The sequence below is a fragment of the Phodopus roborovskii genome, unplaced genomic scaffold (assembly GCF_943737965.1).
Source record: "Phodopus roborovskii unplaced genomic scaffold, PHOROB, whole genome shotgun sequence".
NCBI classification, from domain to species: Eukaryota; Metazoa; Chordata; class Mammalia; order Rodentia; family Cricetidae; genus Phodopus; species Phodopus roborovskii.
The window spans coordinates 300724-315464 of NW_026125791.1; the positions used below are offsets into that span (position 1 = coordinate 300724).

At 34.7% G+C, this 14741-nt stretch overlaps 1 protein-coding gene across 1 annotated transcript in view; it reads right to left on the reverse strand.

Annotated features, from left to right (window-relative positions):
• The window catches only part of LOC127217670 (fibronectin type III domain containing protein 3C1), a 66330-nt gene extending 51810 nt beyond the window's left edge, over positions 1-14520 (reverse strand). The window contains exons 1-4 of the mRNA XM_051178657.1: positions 14480-14520; positions 2669-2784; positions 1839-1955; positions 1421-1496 (exon numbers count right to left, since the gene is read on the reverse strand). Of these exons, the coding sequence (XP_051034614.1) occupies positions 1421-1496; positions 1839-1955; positions 2669-2746 (271 nt within the window). The 5' untranslated portion in view covers positions 2747-2784; positions 14480-14520. The remainder of the gene's footprint in view (positions 1-1420; positions 1497-1838; positions 1956-2668; positions 2785-14479) is intronic.
• Between the last annotated feature and the right edge of the window lie 221 nt (positions 14521-14741).

Genomic DNA, 14741 nt, shown 5'->3' on the forward strand with positions numbered 1-14741 from the left:
GACTATTTGAAATTGAGGTCATTTGTTTTATACATAAATAAAATGTGTATGCATAATTAAAATACACATAAAAGTACTATATACAATACTTTATATGTGTGTCCTCTCTTCTGGACATTATTATTACCTGGTATCTACTGGAATGATGGTGCATGCTAAGATTAAAAAAAATTTGTTGGGAGTGTGAAAGAATGAGCTCTCAGAAGGTTCCATCTGTAGAACAGTCTAAAATGGATTAATTTAACACTTGTACATATATGATACATATTTGTATAACATATATTTAGTTTTGTTGCTATAGATTACTGGTTAATAGGAGATGTTACTCTTTAACAGCGTGCTTTTTTTTTAAATTAGAATGTATATATGTCTTTGGATATTTATAGGCAGTTAACTGTTCCTAGTGGGAAGAGGTTCACAAGGCTCCACACCCCCCTGAGAAATTATTGGCAGTTAATGGTGGTTGGAAGAGGTATACATTTTCTTCAGTGTTGTACCCATTCCTAAGATGCCCACACTCCTATACAATATCCTTCTTCCATGCTCATGCAAGAAACCCTCATAAACTCAATTTACCACCAAAGCCAAGCATGAAAACAGAAGAGAGACTAGATGGGAAAAGGAAGGGCATAAGTTGAAGGGGAGTAAAAGAGGGTGATGGAGGTATGGTCACAATACATTGTGTACATACATGAAGTAAAAGTCAGTATATATTTGCATCTTTTTAAAAGAGGAGAAAGGCCATTATATGTGATGACATTGCCTTTGAGTATTTATGATTCATTCTGTTTATGAGTTATACTGAGCTTTATAAATTCAATGAACTTAGTTTTATCATATTATATGCCACTATAATTCAGATGTTGCAAATATATTATAGCTAGAACTCTATAAAAAGTAGTCTACATATCCTGATGTTAGCTTGCCTTTTGTGGCCTTATATTTTGATGCAAAAATTAAAAGTATATGCAGATATTTTCATTGCCTTTTGTTATTCTCCAGTTTGACAAATATGTCAAACATCTTAATAGACATAAATATTTCTCTGTATTAACCTGTACTACATTAACTGCTTCAAAGATTTTACTATTGAATTAAAAGTATTAGTACAGGTCATATTGTAAGGTAAGTGTTAAATTCCCATATTGAAGTCAAAAGTATTATTATAAGTAGCAATCACTATCTACAATGTCTGTACTTCTTTGAACAAAATTCTGCAATTAACTTGCTTTCATGTTTAAAAGTTGGTTTGGATGACTTCTAGAAAGATTAGCGAGATTAGTTATTGTGATATTGATACTAAACTCCTGTCAAGAGCATTTTAGGAGATATTACTGAATTGTTAGTAATTTTACAACAATATTTAGGCTCACTCGCTCTGATTATAAGATAACGCACATCAAATTCTACTTTAACAAACCTTGAATGTGCTGAATGGACCCATCATCAGCTTTTATGGTAAGAACCTCTCCAGGGTTAACTTGAACGAATACAATCTAGAAATAGATAATAATTTAATGACATACTTTCTTGCAACTCTATGGAAAAAGTCATTATTATCCTTTTGAATAATGTTCAGGCCCCCTAATTATGGGGATTTCAAAATCCTTAAGGAGAAGAGTACAATTGGATCAATGGGCACTTAGGAGAAATTCAATACCCTTTAGTAAGAGCAGGTCACTCCCCAACCCAAGTAAAGCTTAATGAAGGTCATAGAAAATAGGTGCATTGAGGTGGAAACACATTATTCTCCTCTGCATCTGCCTCCAGAACAAAACCTCTACAAACAAACAAATCCCAGCAAATAAAACTTATCTGAAGGTAAAAGTCAGACATACTTGAGTCCAGTATTGGGGACAAGAAGGCCAGGTGTTATATATCTTGGGCTGAATCATGGTCTGTGAATAATGAGAATATGTTGCCATGGCACTGGGGTCCAGAATGCAATTCTCCATCTAAAAGAATGTAATTCTGATTAAAAAACCATTTTATTTTTAGAAATAAAACTTATCATACACTAATAAAAATGAACATTATTTTGACATTTTTATGCATGCATATATCTCAATCGTTTCTGTCCATGTTGTTTTGCTAAAGTACCATCTTTTTTAATTCAAGATACAAAAGGTCTTTCATCTTTTTGAATTATATATTAAGTTAGGCCTTCTACTGAATCTATTAAATGGGCAAATGCTAAATTTGAAGTACATTTTTCTTTCTTTCTAGAAACCAGTGTTACTCATAGAAGTCATTGATATTCAGATACAATACTTTCAAGTATTAGATGATTGAACTACTAACTGAATGAACATGAAAGAACAATTTCAAAAGATATACTTTATGAACTTCCAGGTAGTAGAAACTTTACAATATAGGATTATGCCTTTTAAGTTGTGCAAAAGAGTATTTAAAAAGCAGCTAAATTAATTCAAAAGGAAATTTTATGTGGGATAAGCTAATGTTGAATGTCTAAAGATCTTAAGTGAGGGATTTTTAAAAGGCCTATAAGTAAAATAACCAATGCTGAAAAAAAAAAAAAAAAAAGAAAAGCAACGACAATAAGAAAAAACTTTCCAAGTGACAAATAATCTAAATGAAAACCAATGCCAGATTTTATAATATTTAAACCAGTTATAGTGTAAACAAAAAGAAGCAAAATTTCTCTTACATGATACATGGGATCTCCATTGATAATTGGTACTGTCGGAGGTATGTCAGAAAGAATAGATGCAAGTTGATGTTCCATTGAGTCTAAAAGGACTGACTTTCACATTAATTGATACTCTAAAACAAACAAACAAATAAACAGAAACTTACAGATTAATTAAATGTGGTCAGAATCATGTTTTTAAATTACAAAACATAACAAGATAATTCTGAGAAAAATCCATCTTAATTTTCCACTCTAGGAATGTTTGACTTAAGCAGAATGTTATGTTAAGACATCCTATAAAGTAATCATTGATCTTCATAAGTGACAGAACCAAGTGTGGAGCTGGTGGTCTCTGCTTCATTGTTTTCTCTTCATTCATGTGAAGACAAAGATAGCTCATTAAACAACATAAATAAGGGTTTAGTTAAACAACTCATTGGCTATTTGATCTACTTACACCCAGCCCAAACAACTGATTTCCAATTTATGACATTAATTACAAATAAGATTATTTTTATATTGTAAAGATAGCTGTAAGAACTAATTAGTTCCCACTAATTATGATAGAAATACAGAAATTTGCCTTAACTGTCTTGGATACTAAGCCAAACAGTTCAAACCTATTGTAAAACTTTAAAACCAAATATTTAAACTTATATTTCTTTCCTGATCGAAATAGTTAATCTATCAATGACATTGAACAACAAAACAAACATTAAAGTGAAAACCAGAAAGTCAAACGTGATTACTTTGAAGCCAGAGAGGGAGATGCTCAAGAGAGAGCCTCTATGGAGTGAGGCAAATCTTGAAATGAGGGTCTTGTGACATAGCGCTTTAGAAAAAGAACACTTCTATGTCATAATTTGTCGACATCATTTCCTTTGCAAGTTTTTAAAGTGCTCTTAGGAGATTTTTTATTTTTGAATATTGTTTCCCCACAAAGTAGAGATAAGTGTTTGAAAAGAAAACCGTTTTTTGGAGTCATGAAGAAATCTGGGTTATATCTAGCAGGGAAAAACACACATTTGTTTAGGTTTGAGGGATAGTGAATAGCTACCCCTTTAAGAGCTTTCAAATGTCTCTGCAGGAGTGCCAAGCAACTTATACTATTCTAAATCTCTTTTGTAATCAAAGTATTGGCTTAATTTAGGACAAAACTCATTGTTTTGTGGTTTATTCTGATGGCTGGTTTGGTCAATTTAAAATATCATTTAAATACAGACTATCCCTCCACACCTCTCCTCTCTCTCTTTCCCTCCCTTCTCCCTCTCTTCTCTCCCCTTCTTTCCTTTTTTCTTCCCTCCCCTATCTCTTCTTTTCCCTCTCCTCTCTTTCTCTCCTTTCCTCTCCATCTCCTCTCTCTCCTTAATTTCCTTTCTTTCCCTCCCTCCCCCACTTTCTCTCCTCTTCTTTTTGACTCCATAATGTACTAAATTTCATCAGAACTTCTAATAATTTGTGTAAAAGTCATCTTGAATTGACATCATTTACTATGTCACCACTGCTAGAATCTGTTGGCTTGTGGATGCCATTCATAACCAACATATTCATAGTGGACATACAGAGGGAGAGAACTACTCCGGTATAAATTGACAAGGGACTTTTACTTGTTCTGAAATTATAATTGGTATCAGCTTCTCTTACAAATATTATATGAGATTCAGTTCCCTTTTTGGACTTTTAAACCTTTAAATCATATGGGTTAAGTTCCCTCTATTGTGTTAGGAATCTAATTCTCTTTTACAGCATGAGTTTTTCCCTTATAACTTTATTATTAATTTCATAATTAAAAATTAACTGTTAAACTAATGTTTAGATCTTCAATTTCTTAAAGATAGTATGACGATTTGGGGGCTGGAGAGATAGCTCAGAGGTCAAGAGCACTGGCTGTTCTTCCAGAGGACCTTGGTTCAATTCACAACACCCACATGACTTCTGTAATTCCAGATCCAAGTGATTCTACACCATCTTCTGGCCTCCATGGGCAATAGGCAAGCACATAGTGTACAGATGTACATATAGACAAAATATTCACACACATAAAATAAAATAATGTTATTAAAAATTTTAAGACACCATGGCTATTTACATAACCACTGCCAAAATTTAAGCATAACAATAACACCACAATTATTTTAATGGGGTCACACTTATCCTTTTGAGCATACCCAATAAAATATCAGCAAATTGTTAAAGCTCCAGACTGAATTTCCGTAGTTATATTAGTATTATTACAAACATAAGCAGACTAAACAAACGAGAACACATACTTTTTCTATCAACAACTTTAGTTTAACAACTTCTTTAAATACAGCTTTCATCCTTTAGGTACAAGTAAGATAAATAAGTACACAATGAAGGACAATTTGACAAAGGCTTGGTTGCTAAGGATTTTTTTTTTTAGTGTAGGGAATTTCTACGGTTGCTTCATTAAATACCTCTCACTCAACATAATCTATTTTCCACCTCATTAAGTAGGTCAATTAACTACTCTATAAGGTAAAGTACCTTTTTCAATGAAGTTTTAATAGTTTTGCTTTTCAAAAGTCTCCTGAAAAAAAATCTCAAGCTTCCATTTTTCTGTTCAATTTTCCTCACAAATTTATTATTATTCTGCTACTACTTTGTACTGTAATTGCCTATGAATGTAATGCGTTAACTGAAACAGCTCTAAAGACGAAAAATGCTGTGTTAGAAAAAGCACAAGAATGGTGACTGGCATCTGTACAACTACAAATCCCCTGAAATTCATTTCAATAAATTTACTACATATGAGCAAAATTCATTAACTGTTTCCAAAATAAGGAATTTCAAAACACAGAGGAACAATGTACTTTTCAGAAGGAGAAAAAGCTTTAGACATTGATCAGAATATGTTAAAGTAGACATATCCAGGCTTCTTAGCTGTTTTTATACTTTTAATTTCAAGGTGGTTCCAGATTCATGTATTTTCAAACTCAGAAGTTCAAATGCTGTTACATTTTAAAAAGTATTAGTGCCTTATTACATGCTGTAATAAAGGACTTTTTGCTTCTCACTCACTATATAAATGTTGACCCGAAAAACTCGAAACTGTGTAACTAGACACATTTACCATAAACATCAAATGCAACAGAGGATCCGGAGGAGACACTCTGCTTTGGTAATTGTTACAATTTAATTCAATGAATGATCTGATATAAGCATTCGATGTTATTCTGTTGTAAAAAAATAAAGATATTTAAAATAGGCAGCTTTGGTATCTGAATGTGTATCTGCTCCAACAACCAGAGTGCTTCAGAAGCCACGTATGACATTATACTAGGCTGTGTGAATTATTTCAAAAGAAATACATGAACCTTAGACATTATTTTCAATTTTTGTTGAAAAGCAGAAAAATACATCTTATGTGTGTAACCTGATTAGGAACTGGTGCTTGTAAATACTGGTTGCTATGATTGGAAAGACCATATTTTTAAAGATATCTTTAGAATTTTTCTTGCCCCAGATTTGTAGTTTAAATTTATCTTTTAACTTTAGCACACTTTGTATTTCTTTTCTATCCATATTAATTATGCAAGGAATTGGTAGGGCTTATTCAATCTTGGTGAATGAGAACAGGTGGTGCTAATATTTTAGTGTTTGTGTTTTATGTCAGAGAAGGTAGGATGGATGCATTGCTTTATAGCAATGTTTGATGGTCAAAAGACCTGGGGTCAAATTCTTGCTTTGCCCCTTATTAGGCAAGTTCTGTTTTGTTTGTATTCTATACTGCTGAGTACTTAACAGGCACTTTAGAAATGTTGAATGAAGGCTGGACATTTTCACCTACAAATGCCCTACTCTAGTAGGCAATCACTGGAAAATAGTCCCAATTACAGAATGTTCCAAATTATAAGGCTCTATTTCCAAAGAAAAGAAAGTTTGCTAAATAATACAGTTCAATATATACATGAATTTTTACATTAAGGATCACTGGTTTTCCCTGTGCATAACATGAACAGATGTGCAAGCTTCAAGTTAAAAAGGAAAAATTACCAATTTATAGATAAAAGCATTTCTGTAATAATCACTCAAGGTATTTGCTAATTTAAGTAGCTACTATCAGAGGAAACTATTTAAATGAAAACAGCAAAGTTCTCTAACATTAGCTACTGAAAATGCATTCCAACTACATTTTTCTGATGAATACAATTGGATCAGGAAACAGACTCTGAAGATGGCAACCTCGGGAAAGTTGTAAAATTACCAATATATTTTAGGTATTCACCAAATAAGGGGGCACAAAGAGGTCAATCAACATCAGATGACATAGTTGGAGCTTACCTCTAGGTTCCTTTCAAGTTAATCCTGGTCCTTGTTTCAAAAGACCAGTTTAATTCTGAGGCTGAGGTTGAAGTCCACACCCACTGTAAGGTAATGTTTACTAGATAGTATCTGCTAAATGTCCCCGCTTAAAAATATATTGCATTTTTGATTGATACATCATATTTATGAATTACAACAGGATGCTTTAATTCATGTAACAAATCAACTAACTGATAGGAACTAGCATGTCCATTACTTCAAACTTTTATAATTTCTTTATGAGTACACTCATATTCCTTCTATTTTGAGACACATAGCATAATATTACTAATTGTATTCATCTTGCTGTACACCATATTATTTTGCTACAAATGACTTCTCAGAGTATTGCAAGAAGTTTAACCAAAGAAAACAAACAATAAGGGGTTTGGGAGATGGCTCCATAGGTAAAGTGCCTATAGCACAAGCATGATGACATGAGATCAGAGTCACAGCTCCTATGTGAAAGCAGGTGCAGAACTGCATGCTTAGGGTCCCAGCATTCTGTGGATGAGCAGGTAGATCCCTGGGGCTTGCTGGCTAGCCAGTTTATCAGCCAGGAAGTTGCAGGTTCAATCACAGAACCCATCCAAAAAATAAAAAAAATAAAATAAGGTGGAGAAAGATTGAGAAAGGTACACCACACTCTGGTCTCCACATGCACCTCATTATGTATGTGTGCACATAAATACACTCATGTACACATACCTATACATCACACACACATACATACATACACACACTCACAAGACAAACATTAAAAATAGTTGAAATAGCAACATTAATAACAGAAAGTGCATAGTTCCTTCAGTACATACTAAGAACCATTCTAAGCATTATTCACATATAAGCCCATCTAATCCTTACAATAGCACATGAAGTAGGCTTTACATTATACTGTATTATGTACTGAGTGTTTAACATGTGACTGTCATATGCCTGATATTGTGTGGAACCAGGGAAATGCACAGTATTTTCTATTGCCATCCACCTGTCTGCCTGGAAGTTTCAAGGCTTAAATTCTTTTGAGGAAGGACATTTAATTGTGTTCTTCCTTGGCTGCCCCCTCCTGTTCCTCTCTTGCTTCTCCTTCTTTGCAGTGCTGAGGGTCAAAGCCAGGGTCTTGCACATATTGAGCAAGTGGTCTACCATTGAGCTACATTCCCAGCTCAGACAAAGGGCATTTACAAATACGACAGCATAAGAATTTCATGACTTCTCAGTCTTGCTCTGCCCACATAATCTAGTAGCCAAAGCAGAACTGATTTAAGATCAGTTCCTTTCCAGTCTGTCTTCTAACCCAATTTACCTTGTAACCTATTATCTAATCTATCTATATTTATTTGTTTATTACTTAATCCATCAACATGAGGCTGTGCAGTCTTAACTTTGGATTTTCACTCTTGCATGATTCTCATTAAAAATTGCCTTCCAATCTGTAGGTCTCAGGTGAAAATACTCTTGTATTAATAAAGAGCAATGTTGGTAAAACATCTAAAAGAAAGTATTAAATTTATAAATGAATGTGCATGTGGCAAATAAACACCATCTACCTGCTTGCCTAGAAGTTTATTTTTTAATTAAAAGCATGATTTATTTATTCTAGTTTATTTATATGAATGTTTTACCTCTGTGTATGTATGTGCACTGCATGAGTGCCTAGTGAACACAGAGGTCAGAAGATGGGGCAGATTCCCAGAACTGGAGTTTCAGATGGTTGTGTGCCCCGACATAGGAGATGGGAACTGAACCTAGGTCATCTGTAACTGCCGATTTATCTCTCCATCTCTAGCTAAAAGTTCCTTAAGAATTCCCAGTCTTATGGTGTTTGCATTCATGAAGCCAGAGCAGCCAGTGGTTGGGGAGGGACTCACGAGACCCCACACATAGTAAGGAGCTATTGGCAGTTGAAAGTTGCTGCTGGAGGGGGAGACAGTTTTCTTTGACTGTGTGGCCATTGGCCACTGGTTGACCCCACACCCATGGGCTTCCTGGCAGTACTGATTTGGACTCTGTTATAAAACAAAAGAAAAGAAAGAACAACATAAAGGGTAGGAGAGGACTGGGGACAGATTGGAGCAGGGGTTGGTTATGATCAAAATACATTGCATACAAGTATAAAATCCTCCAAGATTAAAACAATACTAAAAAAAATTCTAGTGTCTTATTACTCTTTCATTATACTTTAACTTAATTCATCTTCCCCCTTAAGTACTAGCATTTGAAATTCAAGAAGGATTTGAACTTTCTGGGGATATGAATTGCTATTTTGCTGTATTACATATTTGTTAAAATGCATCAAAGTTTCCAGATTAATGAGCCTACACTTATTTAGCACAAACCTATTTGTTAAATGGGGTCACTTATATAAAACAAAATACTAAACTGAGTACAGCAAAATATTAAAATATATAATAATGTTAACTTTCAGAATTAGTAAGAAAAGGGAGAGATCAATGGTGCTTGAAATGATAGATAAATGGTTCTTGAAGTGATCTATGAACTATGTATTTATATAAGGAAACCTCAAATATCTCTTATCATCTTGCAAATGTTTAAGTTAGTCTGCATACACATATGCAGTATATCTAGTAAAACAGAGTTTGATTAAAATATATATGTATATAGACTATACACAGTAGAAGAAATGACAAAACATAGGAATATTAAAACATCTAACCTTTTATATACTGAAATCAGAGGAGATATCTCAACCCCATGAATATTAGCTTATAGTTAAAACTCTCATCTTAAATTTCTTCCCTCATAAAATTAGAGACTATTATCAACTACCCATCTGCTTCTGTGACAGTGATTACATACATGTTCACCACAATCCCCAGTGGAATCTACAGTAATACTTAGAGAATGTGGAAAATCAATGGAAGAGGACCAAGTCAGACATAGACCAGATATACACACACAGGCACACCCCCCCACACACAAAAATCGCCACCATCACCACCACTATCACCATCACCACTGCCATCACCCCCACCATTATTGCTGTTTTCAAAAATTGCTTAGCTCTAGAAACCCATACTTATAATATTTGAATAATTATTTGATTAATTACGGGTTAGCCAGTAAGCTTGATAAAAAATATATTCTGTGAAAAAAGCACATGTTTAGGTTGAAAAATATAAATAATATCAATGAGATGTTTCCCTAAAATGGGCACAAGAGGTAGTATTGGAGAATAAATATTTAAAATTTGAAACTACTAAATTGTAGGGAATGGAAACTTTTAAAAGTTGGGAATGCAGAATTTGGGCATGGCAGTGCACTCCTGTCATACTAGCACTCAGGGTGCTGACACAGAGAATCATGTCTGATACCAGCCTTAACTGTACAGAGAGACTTTGTTCGAAGGGAAATCAGGGACTTAATGTTATAATTACTTTACGTGGATGGAAACAACAATTAAAGGTAACACTCAATGTTATGTTTAATAATTTATGCATAGAATACATTTGGAAAAGATGTTGATTACAATTTAAGAATCATTAGAGAATTTCCCATAAATTGTTAACCAAAAGATACAACACTTGCTTTTCAAAAAAAAGGAAGAGAAATAACACTTCAGATGAAATAGAAAAATGGTTTGAAATCTCAATGCCTAAGTAGTTTAGGCATCAGTAAAGACTGATATTAAAAGCTAGAATTTTAGGATAGAAAGATAAAGAATGGCAGTGGTGCATGTCTGTAATCCTAGCTACACAAGAGGTTGAGGAAGAATGATCACAGGTTTGAGGGTAGCATGGCAAAAAACAAAACAAAACAAAACAAAAAACTCCACGTATAACTCCTTCAAAATACAAAACAACCTCCAAACCATAAACAAAAAATAAAAAGAACTTCCAGTCAAACAAACAAACCAAACCCCACCCCACCAAAACAAACAAACAAACAAAATACAAAACAAAACAAAACAAAAACCAAAAACAAACTGTGCAGCATGTATCTGTCCAACAGCAACTAGTAGTTTTCTGTGCATATATACATACACAAAAACAGATTGGACAGAAATATAATTGAACTTTACCAGTGGCTGACTCTGGCTGATGTGACAAGTGACTTATATTTTAAAAAAATTATTTAACTTTTAAAATTTAAACACATGCTTAACTTTTAAAATTTAAACACATGCTTAAAAGGAGAAAAGGAGACTGAAAACATAGGCTCAATGTGCAAATACCAAAATCAAGATCCTCCTGGTACTTTTCCATCCCCTATTCATGGGTGTGTATGCTGTGGGGAGGAAACTCAAAGTTGAAGTAATGATTTTAAAGACAAATATAAACAGAAATTGAAACATCACTCAAGTAGATAAGCATATATAGTTTTTATACAAAATGCCCATGGAAAAATAGCTTATAAATAAACTTGAGAGGCTAGGGAAGTAATTAAAATATTGACCATTTTTGTGCTATTAATGGAAACCAAGGATGTATGAAATGCCAGTCTGGTGTTCTGAGTCCTATGATAAAAATCAGGAATATTCTTCACAAAACTTCTTTTGCTGTCACTACTAGATATGGGCTATGGCAATGAATGTTAATTGATCTGTCTTAGAATGGCTTGTTTAACTCCAAAGTTTCTTTATTAAATATCCTTCTTACATTTTAAAGATAATGCCTACAATAGAGGCCAAAACCACAAATGCCATTCATAATTGAGAAATTGTTTAGCTTTGTCAATGGTCAGTGAGGTCATATGTTGTGTGTGTCCTTCCTGGACAGACTCAAGATTCAGGATTTTAATGTTGTTTACTTTTGAAAAAATAAATGATACTTTTTGATAAAAACATTTTGAAGAATTAAGATGTTACAAATTATTAGAGTAAGATCTCTAAAAACATATTCTATTTTGACAGATATCCCTATTTAAAATTATCTTTAACAGCAAAACCCCACTGGATTTCCTATATGAAGGGAGCACAACCTTTCTTATTATAGAACAAGATGTTATCATTAAAAGGTTGATTTTTAAATGTCACTTATTCTTTAATTTTTGATAATCCACTGAATTTATGCTCTCAAATTATCAATAAGTATCGAAAAACATGACCAAAATAGAATATCTTAAATTTTACATTTCAAAAATCTGAACTTTTACATAGTAAATTATTATTTTTTTTTGCAGAAAAGTGATTCACTTCATCAAAGTAATAAAGAGAGAATGTTTAAAAAGTTTAAAATCTGTCTTTTAGCTTTTATAATTCACTAGTATAATTACAAGAGCATGAGAATTTGTGATTAATCTGTTTTCATTTTGAGGTGAAAATATTGGTGGTAGTGTCAAACTCTAATTCTAAATCACAACAAAACAAAGGAAAACAAAGAAACCTGAATGAACAAACATGAAACTGCTAATGAGTGATAGTTTGAGAGTCTGTGAAAGCTTGCATGTCTAAGCAGTTCATCATAAATTTACTTTTTCTCAAGTATTTCCAGAATAAATTTCATTATGAATTGCAATTGCAATTTATAACACATTCCAATATAATTGAAAGGAAATTGAGATTTCGTTTTCTTGGTCAATCTAATTTTACTGGAACAGAGCACAAAGAGTTTTGCCTAGAGCTTAAAACTGGATTTGAAGTCCTAGAAAGTCAGGATTGTGTTAGTGAGCAGAGAGCAATTTAAAATAAGAGGTGATACTGGTTTTACAATTAGGGCTTCAAGGGCTTAATAATTCAGTGCAGTAAAAGGTACTTACTCTTCTGCTAAAATGTGGCACTCAGCAGTGATGAGCTAGCTGCACGGAGCCACATCGGTCTGGAAAGAGTTCAACACAGGCTTGCTTTGAGGTGGATACAAAAACAGGTGGAAAAAATTCACCTAAAGCAATGCTTTACAATTCTGCCATTCAGGTTTCTACTTACTGTTGAATGAAAAAGTCGTTATTAGGAACTTCTCAAACAAAAATATTCTCAGGCGACAAACTAGCTTTTATTTGCCACTATTTGTGAACATTTTATGCCTTGATGAGTGATTAAAGTTAACATATATTCCACTTGTGGAGAAAGACATGTGCACACGTTTTTGAGAACTAATTTTTCTGTTCCTTCTAGAACAAACAAACAGAAAAAAGGAAGGTAACAAAACATAATTGTGGTGGTCATTAACAAAAATAAACCATGAAAGCTCCCTGGTATTTCTGTTACTCACTCTATATGGCACAGCTATTACTTTAAGAGTCATATTTCAAGTATATTCATTATGTGGAATGTCAAAGGAGGGGGTGGAGTGCGCCAGAGCCCGGCAAGACACAGGCAACTTTGGTACAGGGAACTTGGGTGTCCAGAGTCCAGCTCTGAGGTGGCAAAAAGGTTGATTTCCCCGTCTCAGGTGTTTAAGTTTTGAATCAATGTTTAAGTTTCTTGATCCCTTTTAATCTGTCACAGTACTGAGAAAATAATTACTAATTTATTAAATGAATTCAGCATCAAGAAAAGCCTTTGAAAATAATTAATTTGTTCTTTCGTTAAATAGACAAAATTCGGGATGACAAATTTCCAAGTATATATACCACGGGGAAGGAGCCTCACAACTTGATTCTGAGTATTTCACAAGGCACCCCATTCAAGCAAGCAAGTAAGCAAGCAAGCAAGCAAGCAAGCAAGCAAGCAAGCAAGCAAGTAAGCAATCAATAATAGCAACAATAATAAAATAGGTAAGAAACACAAGGACTTTGCCAGTTAGTTTACATCCACGAAAATAACGATACCCTCAAGGCGCAATACAAAAATTGCAGATATAAAACAAAACAAAACAAAACAAAACACTAATGATTTCCAAACAATCTCCCCACTCTAAGCCATAAATACTTATCCCTTAGGTGGCTAAATAAATGATGCCCAGCGCAGGGCAATACTCTTGTGTACATTCCTCAAAGTATCTAAATTTCTCCCCTCAATAAAGTAAGCACCTAGTTCACTTACCAGTCAATGTATAACGAAAAAAAAAAGGGGGGGGGGACCTGGACAGAATTAGATAAGATTTTCTGCAAAGCGTTCACAGAGAGTAGGAGCTCCAAATTCTGTGACTAATTGCACATAGAAAAGTATAGTTCCTGCAAAGTCAAGGAGCATAGCTAAGCAGATACAAAAATGCTTCTTCAAAAGCGTCACTCTTCATTCAGGTACTTCTCGATCTGATTTCTGATAGTAGGAGAATCAGCAACAGCGGCCAATTCAAGATTAAGAAAGATAAAAGACTGAACTGGAAAACAGTCGCAAATACAAAGACAAGCAAGGAAAGCTAAGCGAAGAAAGACAGAGCTGGCGGGACCTATGGGGCCGACCGCCAGTCGCGAGGCACTGGTAAGCCTTGGAAGGTCCATGCGGCAACAACGGCTGGCGGGGACCGCTCCTTTTACATGGTCTGAATCCAGAAGAAAACCCAGATGTCGGAGGAACTTTTGGTGTCCTTTTCGCCCTCCCCCCACTCCCGATCCCAAACTCAGAAACTCTTCCCTCCAAAAATATCCCCTCACCTCCTCGAGCCGGCCCCAGCAGCCTTGTAACCCTATCCATCAGCATCCCAGCAACAGGCACATCCAGCCTCTGGCCTGCTGGCCCCGCCCTTCCCCGCCCCCTCGCCCCTCCCTCTCCGCCTCGTGCTGCTCTCCCCAGTCCATCCGGTCACCACCGCACGGTTCGTGCCCCTTCGGCGCGCACCCGGGCTGCTTACACCCCCTTGGCGGGGCGGCCGGCCCGCGTCTCCAAAGACGCCAACAGCCGTTGTGGGGGAGAAGA